Below are 16,094 nucleotides of genomic sequence, written 5' to 3' on the forward strand. Positions count from 1 at the left end.
GGGAAGGCCGAACGGGCCTCCTCGGGACTCCAGGGGCCGTGAGCGTTCCATCATTTCCCCTTAGGCCAATCACGGCACAGCTCTGTGGGGAAGGGCCCGTCCCCCAACCCCTCGAGGCCTTGCGGCCGATTAATAGCGCTTTGGCCAATCAGCGAGCGGCGGGACATTGGGCTCCTCCTCCCCGGGCCCACGTGAGCTGTAGGGAAACGCAGGGGCGGCTTCTAGGTGCTGCCGCCGCCGCCACCGCCGCCACCACCACCACCACCACCACCACCTCCACCGCCGCCTCGGAACCGAGGCCTGGGGGGCGGTGGGGCCGCGTATGGAGCCCCCGCCCCCCGGAGCTGCCAACATTTCCAACGCCACCGCCACGCTACACACAGGTGAGCTCTGGGCCTGGAGGGTGGAGGGCCCCGTCTGTGACCCCACGTATCCTTCCCGCCCCCGCGCAGAGGATGTGGCTTGGCCGGTGGCCTGCTGGTGTTCGACTCCCCGCCGCCACCACCACGACTGGTGGACCTGCGTGTGGCATTGCTCAAGCCCTTCGTCCCTTGTAGTGGATCTGACCGTGGCCTAACCTCTCCCTCCCGTTGTATAATGGATCGATCTGCGTGCTTATGTTTTTCCCCACGCCAACTTAGGGTGGACTCGTCCATAGGCTTTCCCCCTACCCCCACCCGCCCCCCACCCACCACCACTTAATAGGGAGCTAGGCTGTGACAGTGTTCAGCCCCCTTAATAGTAGGTGTATCTGAGTGTTTGGATTTCTCCTAGCCTCAACTTTCAGGAGACCCGTCCGTGGCCTTGTTTATTCCACCCCTCCTGTACATTGTAGGGAATCAATCCGTGGCGTCGCACTCCTCCGCATCCCTCTTTAACAGTGAGTCTACCTGAGTTTGTATTCCTGCCTCCTCCAGTCCCCCAGTGCATCAGTCCATGGCTTTTTTCAGAACCACCCCCCCCCCGCCCCACCACCACCCCCCCCCCGCCCCACCACCACCACCACCACCACCACCACCATTTTATAGTGGATCAGTCTTCATGTTTGGATTCACGTCCCTTTAGCTATCAGTCCATTGCCCTATCTGTCTTCTCTTTTTCGTAGACTGTCGCTCTAGCCCTTGGGGTTCTCTCTTCTTTTTAATAGTGGGTCAGTTTAGTGCTTTATATCTCCCTATTTTCAGTAGTTCAGTCCATAGCCTTTTCCCTCTCTGCTTTGAATCAGTCTGTGTGATGGCTTTTCTCTCCCCTCACTGTGGTGCAGGAGTCTGTAAGGTTTTCTGCTTCCCTTCCCCTCAGACGATGAGCCTCATCACCCCTCCCTTTGCAGTGGATCTGTTCATTGGCCTTCCTCCCCCACACCCCTGTATGCTTGCACAGTCCTCCGCATACCCTCCCGTGAGTCCAGTGCTTCGTAATTGGGGGAAGGTCGGCCGTGTACTTTGAATTTCCTTTTTTTTTTTTTTCCCTTCCCAGAAGAGAACGTGCTGATCCTCTTTTCCTTGTGGTGGAGCACGGTATGGCCTTCCCTGTCCTCCACCTCTTAATAGTGGGTCAGCCTGGTCACACTCGTAACCACAAAGACCTTCTGCCTCACTACAATAAGTGAATACATCAGCGCCAGTGATGATAGTAATGCCAATAGGAGCTAGCGTTTATTGAGCACCTGCCGTGTATCAGGCAGAGTGTTTCATATGAATGAGTTCCTTTAATCCTCACCACAACCCCATGAGATAGGTAGTGAGGGAGCTGGGCCATAGGGAGGTTAAATTCTTTACTCAAAGGTGGCCCAGGAAGTACTCAGGACACAGGATAATTTTTGAGGCTCCCCTCTTAGATCCCATCCCACCCCACGTGAGGCCTCAGTCCTTAAAAACCAAATTAGTTCTCACCTCCAAGCTTTTGTTCTTGCTGTTCCCTCTGCCTGCAGAGCAGTCTTCATTCCCCACCTTCTCTCAGCACCCACCCACCCCCCAGTCCCAGCAGCTGTGTGACCTTAGATGAGTGATTTAACCACTTCCTCTCTGTGCCTTTTTCTTCATTTGTGAAATGGGGGATCAGAACTAGAATCCCTTCCAGTGTAAATAAATATTACCTGTGAATTAATGGTAAAACAAGTAACCTTTCTAGCATTACTGCCTATACCTTCCCACCCCCTTACTGTGCTCCAGCCACACTGGTTCCACTACACAGCTCCTCAAACATAGCAGGCATGGGCCAGCCTCAGGGCCTTTGCATTGGCTGTTCTTTGTGCCTTGAACACTACCCCCAGATCTCTGCATGGTTCCTTTCAACACTCTGTTCAAATACCAACCCCCAAAGGATGTTTACCACACTATGGTGTGTGGAATGCAGTATAAAAAGATACATGTATGAAAGATGTTTCTAAGAATGCCAGTTTATATATGAGTAAGGGTTTTCCTCCTTTTCAAAAGGATGTGTTCACAAGACTGAGGTACGTAATATGCTCTGTGAAGGTACAGGTATAAAAGCTGTTTCTAAGAGTGCTAGTTGTATATGTGAATAAGGACTGTGTTGTTTCATTGAAAGAATGTGTTCACAAAACTGTGGTGTGTAGCTGGGCACAGGGGTGTGCACTTATGGTCCCAGCTACTCGGGAGGCTGAGGTGGGAGGATCGCTTGAGCCCAGGAGTTCCAGGCCAGCCTGGGCAATATAGCGAGATCCCTGTTTCTTGAAAAAAAAACAAAACAAAACAGTGGTTACTGTGGTGTGTGTAATACACTCTCCTAAAGGCACAGGCATAAAAGATGTTTCTAAGAGTGATTTGATTTTGTTGTACCTGGGTAGTGTTCTTTCATTAAAGATTGTCACACCATGGTGCTTGGAATATACTATACAAAGGCACATGTATAAAAAAGAAGTTCCTAACAATGCTACTTGTAAAAACAAAAAAAGTCAACCCCTCCCTGACCATCTGAAGCTGCACACCCAGCAGTGCTCAAGCCAGGTCTCTCCTTTGTCCCGTTGCCCTTTATCACTGTCTGACACACTGTGTGGGTTACTTGTTTGTTGTCTGTCTCTCCGCATTAGAATGTGAGTCCCATGAGTACTCAGTTTTTGTCTGCTCATTCACTGCTGTCTCCAGCAACTGAAAATGTACCAGGTAAACAGCAGATGCTAAATAAGAATTTATCCCTTGAATAAATGGGAAAAAGATAATTTGAGACACCAGTGTAGGGGTCAGATGGGGAAGAAGAAGGGATATGAGAGCTAGTTAGTTGGGACTGTTCCTTCAACCAACCTTTACTGAGCCCCTCGTAAGTACCAGGCACTCTTCTAGGTGCTGGAATATGGCAAGGAACGAAACAGGCCGAAATATCTGTGCTTGTGGAGCAGACATTTATTAAAAGTTGGGGAGGCTGGGCGCGGTGGCTCACACCTGTAATCCTAGCACTTTGGGAGGCTGAGGTGGGTGGATTGCCTGAGCTCAGGAGTTCGAGACCAGCCTGGGCATCACGGTGAAACCCTGTCTCTACTAAAATACAAAAAAAATAGCTGGGTGTGGCGGCGTGCGCCTGTAATCCCAGTTACTTGGGAGGCTGAGGCAGGAGAATTGCTTGAACCCAGGAGGCGGAGGTTGCAGTGAGCCAAGATTGCACCACTGCACTCCAGCCTGGGTGACAGGACGAGACTCTGTCTCAAAAAAAAAAAAAAAAAAAAAAAAAAAAAAAAAAAAAAAAAAAAAAAAAAAAAAAAACCAAGTTGGGGAGACAGACTATGTGAACAAAATAAATAAGTAAAATTAGCATAATAGACAAATGCTGAGAAGAAATAATGAAATAGGGCAGGTAGGAATTGAGTATTGGGGGTGGTTGAAATCTTAGGTATAGGGAAGGTGACTCTTGAATTAGGGCCTCATGGTGGAGAGGGAGGGAGCCTTAATGTCTAGGAAGAGCATACCAGGCAGAAGGAAGCGCCAGTGCAGAGGCCCTGAGGTGGGATGGTGCCTGCCATGTTCAAGGAACATCAAGGCGGCCAGTGTGGCTGGAGCAAAGTGCGGGGAGGGGTAGAAGGTGAGGTCACACAGGTGATAGGAGCCAGATAGTGCAGGTGATACATAGGATAGGATTGCAGGGGCAGGGGGAGAAGGATGACACACTAGCTAATAGCTAATATCTGTGGAGTATCTGCCACACATCAGAGGCACTTTTCTGTTCAAATACCAACCCCCAAAGGATGTTTACCACATGGTGGTGCCTGGAATGCAGTACAAAAAGATACATGTATCAAAGATATTTCTAAGAATGCCAGTTTATGTATGAATAAGGATTTTCCTCCTTTTCAAAAGGATGTGTTCACAAAACTGAGGTATGTAATATGCTCTGTGAAGGCACAGGTATAAAAGCTGTTTCTAAGAGTGCTAGTTGTATATGTGAATAAGGACTGTGTTGTTCCACTGAAAGAATGTGTTCACAAAACTGTGGTGTGTAGCTGGGCACAGAGGCTGAGGTGGGAGGATCACTTGAGCCCAGGAGTTCCAGGCCAGCCTGGGCAACATAGTGAGATCCCCGTCTCTGAAAAAGAACCCAAAAAATAACCACTGTGGTGTGCATAATACACTCTCCTAAAGGTACAGGCATAAAAGATGTTTCTAAGAGTGACTTGATTTTCTTGCACCTGGGTAGTGTTATTTCAGTAAATATTCATTGTTACACTATGGTGCTTGGAATATACTATACAAAGGCACATATATAAAAAAGAAGTTCCTAACAATGCTACTTGTAAAATCAAAACAAAAAAAGTCAACCCCTCAAGTCTTTTACAGAAGTATTTTACAGAATTGACACAGTTAATCCTCACAGAAGCCTCAGAGGGTAGGTGTACTTTTGAGAATATTTGACTTTGAGAGTAAAATATCCCCATTTTACAGATGAGGAAACAAGCACAGAGAGGCTGAGTAACTTGCTCAGGGTAACCTTGAGCCAGAATAGCCAGAACAGGGGCAGAGGAACATAAGGCTGAAGACTCAGAAAGAAGAACAGATTTGCAAGGGCAGGCAGGTTATTTGGCACCTTTGATCACGCAGAGGAAGAATGAATTCTTCCTGGAACGCGATGATTGTGTAATTGAGTCCATGAAGTGAGGGAAGAGCTCTCCCTGTGGGGAGAGCAGCCCGTGCTTACCCTCAGAGGTTGGAACTGTCTCGGGAACGGTAGATAGTTCAGGGTGGCTGCCTCAGAGCCTTTGTACATGCCATTCGCTCCGCCTGAAGGCCCTCCGCCACAGAGGGCAGCCTGGCTTGCTACCTCCCCTCCTTCAGGCCAGGTGTCACTTCCTTGGGGAAGAACTCCTTGTACACCCTGTGTAAAAACAGCATTCCTGTCACTCTCTAGGATCTTACCCTTCTCTGTTTCTCTTCATGGAGAATTGGTGGTGTAAGGTGATTACTCACTAGAGCCAAACCACTTAGGTTTTGAATTCCAGCTCTGCCAACTTCCAGCTGTGTGACTTGGGGCAGGTTACTTCTCTGTACCTCCATTGCCTCATGTGGAAAATGGGGGAAATGATAATCCCCACCCTTTAACGGTGGTTTGAGGATTCAATGAGTTAAATGATTCAAAGAGTGTGCAGCCTACGGTAAGGATCGTATGCCTGGCTTGCATTTTTAAATTATTAAAATGTATTCATAGCATACCCGTAGATGTCTGACAGGCCTCTGAAACTGACCATCTCCAAAACTGGCGTGACCCCCCTCAAAACTTACTCTCCTACAAGGCTCCCACCTCAGCTGACCACAATGCTGTCCTTGTGGGTGATTAGGCCACAAACCTAGACTCACCCTGGACCCTTCTCTCACCTCCCCCAGGCATGCTATCTGTCAGCAAGTCCTATTCTGTGTTCAGGCTTTCTCCAGACCCCAGCTACTTCTCGCCAGCCCCACTGCTACCACCATCATCTACCGCAGTGGCTTCTTCAGCCCCGACAGTCTGTTCTTCTCACAACCGCCAGGGGGATCCTGTTGAAATCTCAGTCACAGCCTGTCATCCCTCTGTTCACAACCCTCTTGTGGCTCCTGTCTCACTCAACATCCTGACAGCGCCCGAAAAAGCCTGGCTCAGTCTGGCCCCCGTCACTCTGTTTTCTTCTCCCGCTGCCTCCCTCCTCTCCCCCGAACCCATGCCGGCCTCCTCTCCCCATGTCACCTGCCAGGCACTCTTCAGCCTTGGGCCCTTCACACCGGCTGCCGCTTCCACCTGGCTTGCTGCTCTCAGATACTCACGAGCTCAGTTCCTTCACCTCCTTTTGGTCTCTGCCCAGTTGTCCCCTCCTTGGTGACTACTCTCCCCTGACTCTCCATGTGAAAGTAACAGCTCTCCCCTGCTTGATTTTTTTCCCATAATCCTTACCACCATCCGATGCACTCTTGTACATGTTTGCCTTGTTTCTCATCTGCTTTCCCTGCTAAGATGTCAGCTCCTCTGGAGCAGGGATTGTTGTCTGTTGTGTTCTCGACTGTATCCGCAGCACCTGGCCCACAGTAGGCACTCACCAGTTGCTTGCTAAGTGAAGGAGATGGAAAGAAGTAAACATATCCAAGCAAGGCAGATTACTAGAACTCTTATGAGGGGTCAAGTGGGAGAAATGACAAAATACAAAGCCCTGTGTGCTATTGAAGCTGGAAGCCCACTGTCACCTTTCACTCAGCTGATAGGTTCTGTTGCAGCTAAAAGAAGAACTGGTAAAATTGCCTGTCTTTGCCACCAGGAGTCACTCTGAACTCTTTGGACTTCTGAAACAAGCCTGCCTGCAAAACAAATTCAGTGAGGTCTCTGGTGACAGGACTCTCTAATCGGACACTTCATGGCTTTGTGACTTGTATAATTGAACAGGAAGCTCATGTTTATTTCCAGTTTGCTCTCAGGAAAGAAAGCAGTAATGGGGTGACAGGGAGGATCCTGTTCTTTGAGGGACATGCTGAGAGGGAACAGTCGGTGTGAGGGGCCGTTTAGCCTAATGGTGAAACACTTAGTCAACTGGAACCTGACTGCCTGGCTCCAAATGCTGGCTCTGCCACACGTGGCCTGTGGAAGGTACGTAGATATTTGTGCCTCCGCTGCCTCATTTATAAGTTAATGACAGGAAGACTACCTACTTCTCAGAGGCGTGATCAGGGATAAATAAGTCAATGCCCATTAAAAAAAAATAACAGTACAGGTGTACATACCCTCACCCAAAACCCCTGGGGCCAGATGTGTTTCAGAATTTCCATTTCTTCACATTTCAGAAAGGTAACATGATGCATATACGATGTTACATAACACCCCTTAGTAAGCTCTGTAATCGGCTGTGTTCATATTTCTGCAGCAAAATGTATGAACACTCGCACTAAGTGAGAATCAATAAAGACCAGAAAGGGCCTTGTTTCATTTCAAATCAGGTTTTGCCGCCAAAAGAGTTATAAGAAGCTTTCTTCCTTTAGAGCATTTTGGATTTTGGAATGGCAGATAAGGGACTATGAACAAATCAGAAACTAATATTTAGAGTTTATCATACCCCTCAGGCATATAATATTTAATCTATACAATATCTCTATGAGCTAGGTATTGTTATCCCCATTTTACCAATGGGCATATCATTATCCCTGTTTTACTCATGAGAAAATTGAGGTACAAAGAGGTTAAAGAATATCAGCCAAGCATGGTGCCTCATGCCTGTAATCCTAGCACTTTAGGAGGCCAGGGAGAGAGGATTGCTTGAGCCCAGGAGTTCAAGAACAGCCTGGGCAACATAGACCCCATTTCTTAAAAAAAGAAAAAGAATATGCCCAGGGTCACACAGCTAATAAGTGGCAGAACCAGGATTCAAACACTGGCAGTCTGGCCCTAGTGCCTGGGCAGTTGTCCAGTAGGCCATGTTGCCTCTGCTTAGAACAGTGCCTGATGTGTATTAAGCTCTCAATAGATGTTAATTATTGCTGTCATCAAGAAGGAGAATATTCAGGGCCAAGCACGGTATCTCACACCTGTAATCCCAGCACTTTTCGAGGCCAAGGTGGGAGGTGGCTGGATCACTTGAGGTCAGGAGTTCAAGACCAGTCTGGCCAACATGGTGAAACCATGTCTCTACTAAAAATACAAAAATTAGCCGGGCGTGGTGGTGGGTACCTATAATCCCAGCTATGCGGGAGGCTGAGGCACGAGAATCACTTGAACCTGGGAGGCAGAGGTTGCAGTGAGTCAAGATTGTGCCACTGCACTGTGCTCCAGCCTGGGCAACAGAGAGACTCCATCTCAAAAAAAAAAAAAAACACGAGAACATTCAGGGACAGTAATAGGACAGAGAGATCAGGCATTCAGTTTTAGGCCGGCTTCATAAAGGAAAGGACCTTTGGGCTGGGACTTGAAAGATAAGAAAGACTGCTAGGTGGGAGAAGGAAGCCCCACGTGGAGTAAGCAGCCTTTGCAAGGGTCTGGCAAAAAAAAAGAACCTCCTGAAAAACTTGACATTGATATGGTAGAAGATACAGATAATGTTCAAATGAGGAGAATGGAACTAGTTTTCTATTCTTTCTGTAATAAATAATCACAAATTTAGCTGCTTAAAACAACACATTTGTTATCTTACAGTTCTGTAGGTCAGAAGTCCCACACTGGTCTCAGTGAGCTGAAATCAAGGTATTGGCAGGGCTGCGTTCCTTCTGGAGGCTCTAGGGGAAAATCCATTTCCTGCTCATTCAAGTTGTTGGCAGAATCCAATTCCTTGAGACTGTAGGACTGAAGTCCCTGTTTCCTTACTGTCTGTCAGCTGACAGCCACTCCCAGCTTTAAGAGGCTGCCCACAGTCCTTGGCTCTGAGCCCCCCTTCCTCCATCTTCAAAGCCAACAATGGCAGGTTGAGTCCCTCTCACATTTTGAATCTCCTCTGCCTCTTCTGTCATCACATCTCTGAGCTACCTTTCTTTCTCCATCATCTGCTTTTCAGAGCTCATATGATTAGATTGAATTTAATCAAATAATCCAGAAATAATCTCCCTGTCTTAGGGCTTGTAACCTTAATTTCATCTGCAAAGTTCCTTTCTGCTATGTAATTGTAAATAACATACAGGTTCCAAGGATTAGGATGTGGAGCAGGGGTGGCATCATTTGGCCTACCACAGTCTGCCCTCTGACCCCTACAGACTAACATTTGTCTCACATGCAAAATACATTCACACCATCCTAAGGTACCCACGAGTTTTATCCTATCACAGGGAGCATCCCAGGCAAGACTGGGGAGCTAGAAGTTACTCTGGGAATGTTTAGGGAATGATGGTAGGGTTTGAGGACAGAGATGGAGAAAAGATGATAAAAAAAGGAATCCTCCTCCCACTGACCTCTGTCCCTCCTATGTCCACAGCCTCTCAACTCAGCTGTTTGCTCTCCAGGTACCCCTGGGATGGCGTGAGCACTCCCCCAGCGATGGACCCATCTGTGACGCTGTGGCAGTTTCTGCTGCAGCTGCTGAGGGAGCAAGGCAATGGCCACATCATCTCCTGGACTTCACGGGATGGTGGTGAATTCAAGCTGGTGGATGCAGAGGAGGTGGCCCGGCTGTGGGGGCTACGCAAGAACAAGACCAACATGAATTACGACAAGCTCAGCCGGGCCTTGCGGTACTACTATGACAAGGTACAGTCTCTCAGACCAGGGCTGGGACCCCCCCCCCGCCGACATTTATATCAGAGATTTTATTTTGTTTTAATTGCCATAGCTATGACTTTGAAAGCAATGTTAAAATTTATCAGTTTTTAACCCATCCATTGGTACCCTCAGACCAGTATTGGGCCCCTAAACACTATCTCACCTACTTTCTTGTCTTACTGCTTTGGCAAAAACCATCACTGCATTATTAATACTGACTGTTTCTACTCCCACTCTGAGATGCCCAAAGTGATGCTGCCCTGCCATGCACAACATTTCATTTTCCTGCCATATTCCTATAGCCAACATTTTGAAAACACGGTTAATAATGGCTGGTCCTCATTCTGTCCTCTGGAACCCCTGGACCAGTATTGGGCTTCCCTAGTTATTTCATAGTCTTCTCTTATTCCAGAATATTTCATATTCCTAGAATCAAAACCTCCTTGACAGTATTATACCAACTTTTGCTTACTTCGTCCTCTGGGACCCCCAACATTTTTAACTAATTGTTTTCTTGTCTTATTCCTTAAGCTAAAACCTCTGAAACAACATGTTTAATGCCAACTTCCACACCCTATCTTCTTAAATTCCCAGAGCAGCACTGGTCTACCCCAATATTTATATCAATTGTTTTCATTATCTTATTTCTACAGCTAAAATTTAAAATTTCCCCCATCCTGTCCTCTCAGACCCCCAGGCCACTACTGGGTTTCTCCTCCCCCCAATATTTATACCAGTTATTTCATTTTCTGAATCCTTCTACTGAAATTTCCCAAACAGTATTCATGAATATCCCTTTTTATTCCTCTTCTGAGAAACACAGGCCCACCCTGTGACATATCTGACCAGCACTAAGACTTCCACAGAATGCCCTAGTGCCTCCACACTCCTCTAGACCACCCCCTCAAGAACCGCCGTGGTCATATGCTGCACCCCCTTCATAGTTTATGGCATTTATTCCATTTTCATATTTTATTCCTTGAGCTCAACCCTCCAGAACAATATTAGTAATGAGGCTACCTCACTGTGCCCTCTGGGAACACTAGGTCATCTCTGAGACCCACCAGACCTGAAAAACGCCAAACATGCTCTCTGACCCACCCAAGCCAGCCTTGATATAGGCCCCTCCCAATATTTATACCAATATTTTTAATATTCTTGTCTAATTGCTGTTAGTTACTTCATTTTCTTACCGCTTTAGCTTCAACCTCCACAGTGGTATTAATAATGAGGCCTTCTCACCCTCTCCTCTGCAGTGACCTTGCCCTGTTCCACTTCTGTGTCATTAGCTTCAAATAATCCTCTGTATTAATAATACATCACCCCATCCATCTACATTAATTTACTTTCTTCCAACATTTATATCAGTTACTTCATTTTCTTGTCTTATTGCATTTGCTACTCTCCAAAACTGTGTCCTGACAGTCACCCACAAGGCCTGGCCCTGTGAACCTCTGGTTCTTGGAGCCAGGAAGAAGACCTGCTCCCACACCTACTGCCTTTCATGGGCCCCATTGTGAAGAGGAGCTACAGTGTGGAGGGAGTGGGAAAATCAGATAGACGGACCTGGAGAGTGACAGAGGGAGACTTGGAAAGGGGTGGATGGGAAGGGGCTTAAAGAAAGAATTGTTGTGGAGAGAAGACAGAAAGGGGAGGAACTGGGGAGGGATATAGATAAGGGGAATCTGGGGAGAGAGGAAAGAGGTAGAAACCAATGGGAGGGGAAATGGATTGAGAGGGAAACTTACAGAGGAGGGACGGGAAAGCCGGAGAGGGGCAAGTGGGAACAAAGCCACTAGGAGAAGAGAAACGCCACTCCACCCCCCTCCTCCTCTCCTGACTCCCTGCCTCCAGCCTGCCCCTTTCCTCTAAGACCCTCTGTTCCTCTCCTCCCTTCCTAGAACATCATCCGCAAGGTGAGCGGCCAGAAGTTCGTCTACAAGTTTGTGTCCTACCCTGAGGTCGCAGGGTGCTCCACTGAGGACTGCCCGCCCCAGCCAGAGGTGTCTGTTACCTCCACCATGCCAAATGTGGCCCCCACTGCTGTACATGCTGCCCCAGGGGACACTGCCTCTGGAAAGCCAGGCACACCCAAGGGTGCAGGAATGGCAGGCCCAGGCGGTTTGGCGCGCAGCAGCCGGAACGAGTACATGCGCTCGGGCCTCTATTCCACCTTCACCATCCAGTCTCTGCAGCCACAGCCACCCCCTCATCCTCGGCCTGCTGTGGTGCTCCCCAATGCAGCTCCTGCAGGGGCAGCAGCGCCCCCCTCGGGGAGCAGGAGCACCAGTCCAAGCCCCCTGGAGGCCTGCCTGGAGGCTGAAGAGGCCGGCTTGCCTCTGCAAGTAAGGACTGGAATATAGAAATTCAGTAAGAGGAGGCGGTAAAGAGGAGGGATATGTAATCCCCGAATGACGAGGGAGGCTGGTAGAAGAGACATAGTGGTCCTGTTAAAGGAGATAATGGTGGAAGGAAGAACATAGACGTCCTCTTAGAAGAAGGGGTGGGGCAGAGAGCTACACAAATCCTGAGACAGAAAGGGGAGAATACTGTGCTACAATTAGTAGCTGCCGAACATGTAGGTGCCTGGAATATGTTTGATGCACTGGTTCTCACACTCTAGTGCTCTACCTGTAAGGCTTGTTAAACCACAGATTGCCAGGCACGCCCCCAGAGTTTCTGAATATATGGGGCTGGGGAGGGGCCCAATAATTTGTATTTTTAACTTGTTACCAAATGAGGCAGATATTGCTGGTCCAGAGGAAGGTAAATTTTTGAGAACCGCTGTTTTAATGAATGAGGATGGTATCCCTCAGATTCCTACCGGCTTCAGGTTGTCTCACCCCAAGTCCCCTGTCCCATAGGAGGACCTGCCCCAGAGGAAGCCCTACTTCCTTGACAAAGTCCTATGTCCTGTTGGAGGACTTGCTCTGATGTGCAGTCATGCCCCGAGTACCAAGTGCCACCTTCCCGGCGAAATCACTGGGTGGCCCACAGGAGAATCCTGTGGCCCCAACAATCCTTACACACCCTCTTTGTGCCTGCTCCTCTCCCAGGTCATCCTGACCCCGCCCGAGGCCCCAAACCTGAAATCGGAAGAGCTGAATGTGGAGCCGGGTTTGGGCCGGGCTTTGCCCCCAGAAGTGAAAGTAGAAGGGCCCAAGGAAGAGTTGGAAGTTGCGGGGGAGAGAGGGTTTGTGCCAGAAACCACCAAGGCAGAGCCAGAAGTCCCTCCACAGGAGGGCATGCCAGCCCGGCTGCCCGCGGTCGTTATGGACACCGCAGGGCAGGCGGGCGGCCACGCGGCTTCCAGCCCTGAGATCTCTCAGCCGCAGAAGGGCCGGAAGCCCCGGGACCTAGAGCTTCCACTCAGCCCGAGCCTGCTAGGTGGGCCGGGACCCGAACGGACCCCAGGATCGGGAAGTGGCTCCGGCCTCCAGGCACCGGGGCCGGCGCTGACCCCGTCCCTGCTTCCTACGCATACATTGGTGAGTGCCTGCGGAGGGGTGGGGTGTGTGGGCGCCAGCACCAATGGGATTGGCATGTGGCGGGTGACTGACAGGAATCAGAGGAGGGCGAGTGTGGTTGTCCCTGAAGAGGGTGGAGCCTTCGAGTGTGATTGACTGGGCTGACGCTGGGCTGGAGGGATGGGGTTTGATTAGTGAAGGGCAGGGCTGGTGACTTTCGTGGGTGGGACCGAGGGTCTTTCTGTGGGACTGTTTCTGGGTTGGGGTGTGGCTTAAGGAACCTGAGCAGGGCTTTTTGGTCTGGGATGTGCATATGGGGTTTCATGGGTGGGACATGAGTTGGAAGTTGACCCTGAGCTGTTGGGATGGTGACTTGAGAGGTTTGAGAGCAGCATTTGGATAGGGTCTTGTGGGTGGTCTTGACCAATGAGGTCTCAGCAACTGAGGGTGGGCTCTCGGGAGTGGGGAGTGGGGGGTGTCTGCAGAGTTTGAGAGATCGTAGGCATGGCCTCCATGGTTACCATCTAGGTGTGTGCACTTTGGGGAGTGACCTTGGGAGTGTGAGTGGGAAATCTGTGGTGGGGCTGGGACCAAGTCCCTTCCAACGTCCCACATCTACTCTCTACTCACTTGAGCTCCGACCACCCTCTCCCCACAGACCCCGGTGCTGCTGACACCCAGCTCGCTGCCTCCCAGCATTCACTTCTGGAGCACCCTGAGTCCCATTGCGCCCCGTAGCCCGGCCAAGCTCTCCTTCCAGGTAGGATCCTCTTTCCCCGTTTTGGACAGGGTGAGAGACCCAAGAATGGCCCCCATCTGTGACCTCTCCCTCTTTTTGCCCCCAGTTTCCATCCAGTGGCAGCGCCCAGGTGCACATCCCTTCCATCAGTGTGGATGGCCTCTCGACCCCCGTGGTGCTCTCCCCAGGGCCCCAGAAGCCATGACTACTACCACCACCACCACCATCACCCCTTCTGGGGTCACTCCATCCATGCTCTCTCCAGCCAGCCATCTCAAGGAGAAACATAGTTCAACTGAAAGACTCATGCTCTGATTGTGGTGGGGTGGGGATCCTTGGGAAGAATTACTCCCAAGAGTAACTCTCATTATCTCCTCCACAGAAAACACACAGCTTCCACAACTTCTCTGTTTTCTGTCAGTCCCCCAGTGGCCGCCCTTACACGTCTCCTACTTCAATGGTAGGGGCGGTTTATTTATTTATTTTTTGAAGGCCACTGGGAGGAGCCTGACCTAAACTTTTAGGGTGGTTAGGACATCTCCCCCACCTCCCCACTTTTTTCCCCAAGACAAGACAATCGGGGTCTGGCTTGAGAACGACCTTTCTTTCTTTATTTCTCAGCCTGCCCTTGGGGAGATGAGGGGGCCCTGTCTGCATTTTCGGATGTGAGTAGAAGAGCTAGTTTGTTTTGTTTTATTATTCCTGGCCATACTCAGGGGTCCAGGAAGAATTTGTACCGTTTAATGGGTTGGGAGTCTTGGCCAAGGAAGAATCACACCCTTGGAATAGAAATTTCCACCTCCCCAACCTTTCTCTCAGACAGCTTATCCTTTTCAACCAACTTTTTGGCCAGGGAGGAATGTCCCTTTTGTTCTTCTTCCCCCTGAGAAGCCATTCCTTTGTCTGCCAACCTCCCTGGGGTCCTGCCTGTTTCCTCCCAATGGAGGGTTTTTTTGGGGGGTGGTCCCCGTCTGGGGGGCCCCTCCAGCCAGTACTCCAGGTCTCCCTGTCTCTCCCCCGCTGCCATTTTGATAGTATAATCTATTTTTAAATGGGGCTTTTCAATAGGGGAGAGGGAGTCATCTCTTCCTATATTTGGTGGGGTGGGTGGGAAGGAAGGGATTTGGGGGGGAATCTTCCTGCCGCCTCCCCCCCAAGTGTTTATTTTTGATACCAAACATGTATTTTCAGTTCCCTCCCTCCCAGCCCCCCAATTTCCTGCGGGCGGGTACAAAGGACCCTTACAATGTCCCTGGAGTTGGGAGGGAGGAATGGGGGACATAAAGCCTGTCCTGTCTCTATTCTAGGCAAGAGAGAGTGGGTTCAAAAGACTCCTGGGCTCACCTGTTAGTGCTGGCCCAGCCCAGGCCTTGGGACCTGGGGGTTGGTGATTTGGGGGACGGTGCTACACTCGTCTCCACTGTTTGTTTTACTTCCCCAAAATGGACCTTTTTTTTTTCTAAAGAGTCTCAGAGAATGGGGAATTGTTCCTGTAAATATATATTTTTCAAAGTGATGCTGGAGGCTGCTGGCACTTTTTCTCTGATGTTGTCAGGACTAGCTGAGCGTGACACGCATGACTGTGTGTGGAGGGTGTGAGGCAGAGGTTGATCGTGAGAGAAACGGTGTGATGGCGTGTGTGAGAAACAGTAGTAGGGACTGCATATCGGTAACCATGTGTGTGTCAGAGACGTGGAAAGCTATGATTGTGTGTGAGAGAGTGCAGAAGTTGTGACCACAGACTTCTGATGGTGTGTCTGTGTGGGAAATTGTGGCTGTATTTCATAAGATTACTGAGCCTGGATGAGTAGTCAAGGTACTGTACAAGAACCTGTGATGGTATGCACAAAATAATGCCTACGAGAAGGAAATGGGGACTGCAGCCCTGTCACTGTTTGATGGTGAGCAAGACAGACTGGGTGACCAAAACCACATGTGAGAGACTACGTGGGCATGAAACTACAGTAGAGCTTGTCAGGGATTGTGGCAAAGATTGTGTAGGTGACAAACCTCACTGTAGGCGACTCAACGTTTGAGAAATAGATGATGTACAAAACTCTTTACTTGAGGCTGTAGTGTCAGCTAAAGCCATAAGACTGTATGGGTGTGAACTTGATTGTACGGGAGAGAATGGCTGGGAGACCAAACCAGTGACTGAGACCAAAGATGCAAGATGGTGCAATTGTGTGTACGAAAGCAGGCGTGAGAGACTGTAGCAAAGACTGAGAAAACGAATGGCTGTGACT

The 16,094-nt window shown here is 49.4% G+C and overlaps 1 protein-coding gene across 1 annotated transcript; it reads left to right on the forward strand.

The window, feature by feature from the left end:
* Positions 1-168: 168 nt before the first annotated feature.
* Positions 169-15,364, forward strand: ELK1 (ETS transcription factor ELK1). The gene is made up of 6 exons (XM_030806971.1): positions 169-383; positions 9,387-9,630; positions 11,544-11,987; positions 12,699-13,130; positions 13,768-13,869; positions 13,955-15,364. The coding sequence occupies exons 2-6, from the start codon at positions 9,421-9,423 to the stop codon at positions 14,051-14,053; spliced, it is 1,287 nt and encodes a 428-aa protein (XP_030662831.1). The 5' UTR covers positions 169-383; positions 9,387-9,420; the 3' UTR covers positions 14,054-15,364.
* The last annotated feature ends 730 nt before the right edge of the window (positions 15,365-16,094 follow it).

Source organism: Nomascus leucogenys, chromosome X (assembly GCF_006542625.1).
Source record: "Nomascus leucogenys isolate Asia chromosome X, Asia_NLE_v1, whole genome shotgun sequence".
NCBI classification, from domain to species: Eukaryota; Metazoa; Chordata; class Mammalia; order Primates; family Hylobatidae; genus Nomascus; species Nomascus leucogenys.

Coding starts and splice junctions, on each gene's coding strand:
- ELK1 (XM_030806971.1), top strand. CDS start 9,421: ATGGACCCATCTGTGACGCTGTGGCAGTTTCTGCTGCAGCTGCTGAGG. Junction 11,988..12,698: donor AGGCCGGCTTGCCTCTGCAA/GTAAGGACTGGA, acceptor CTCCTCTCCCAG/GTCATCCTGACCCCGCCCGA. Junction 13,131..13,767: donor TGCTTCCTACGCATACATTG/GTGAGTGCCTGC, acceptor CTCTCCCCACAG/ACCCCGGTGCTGCTGACACC.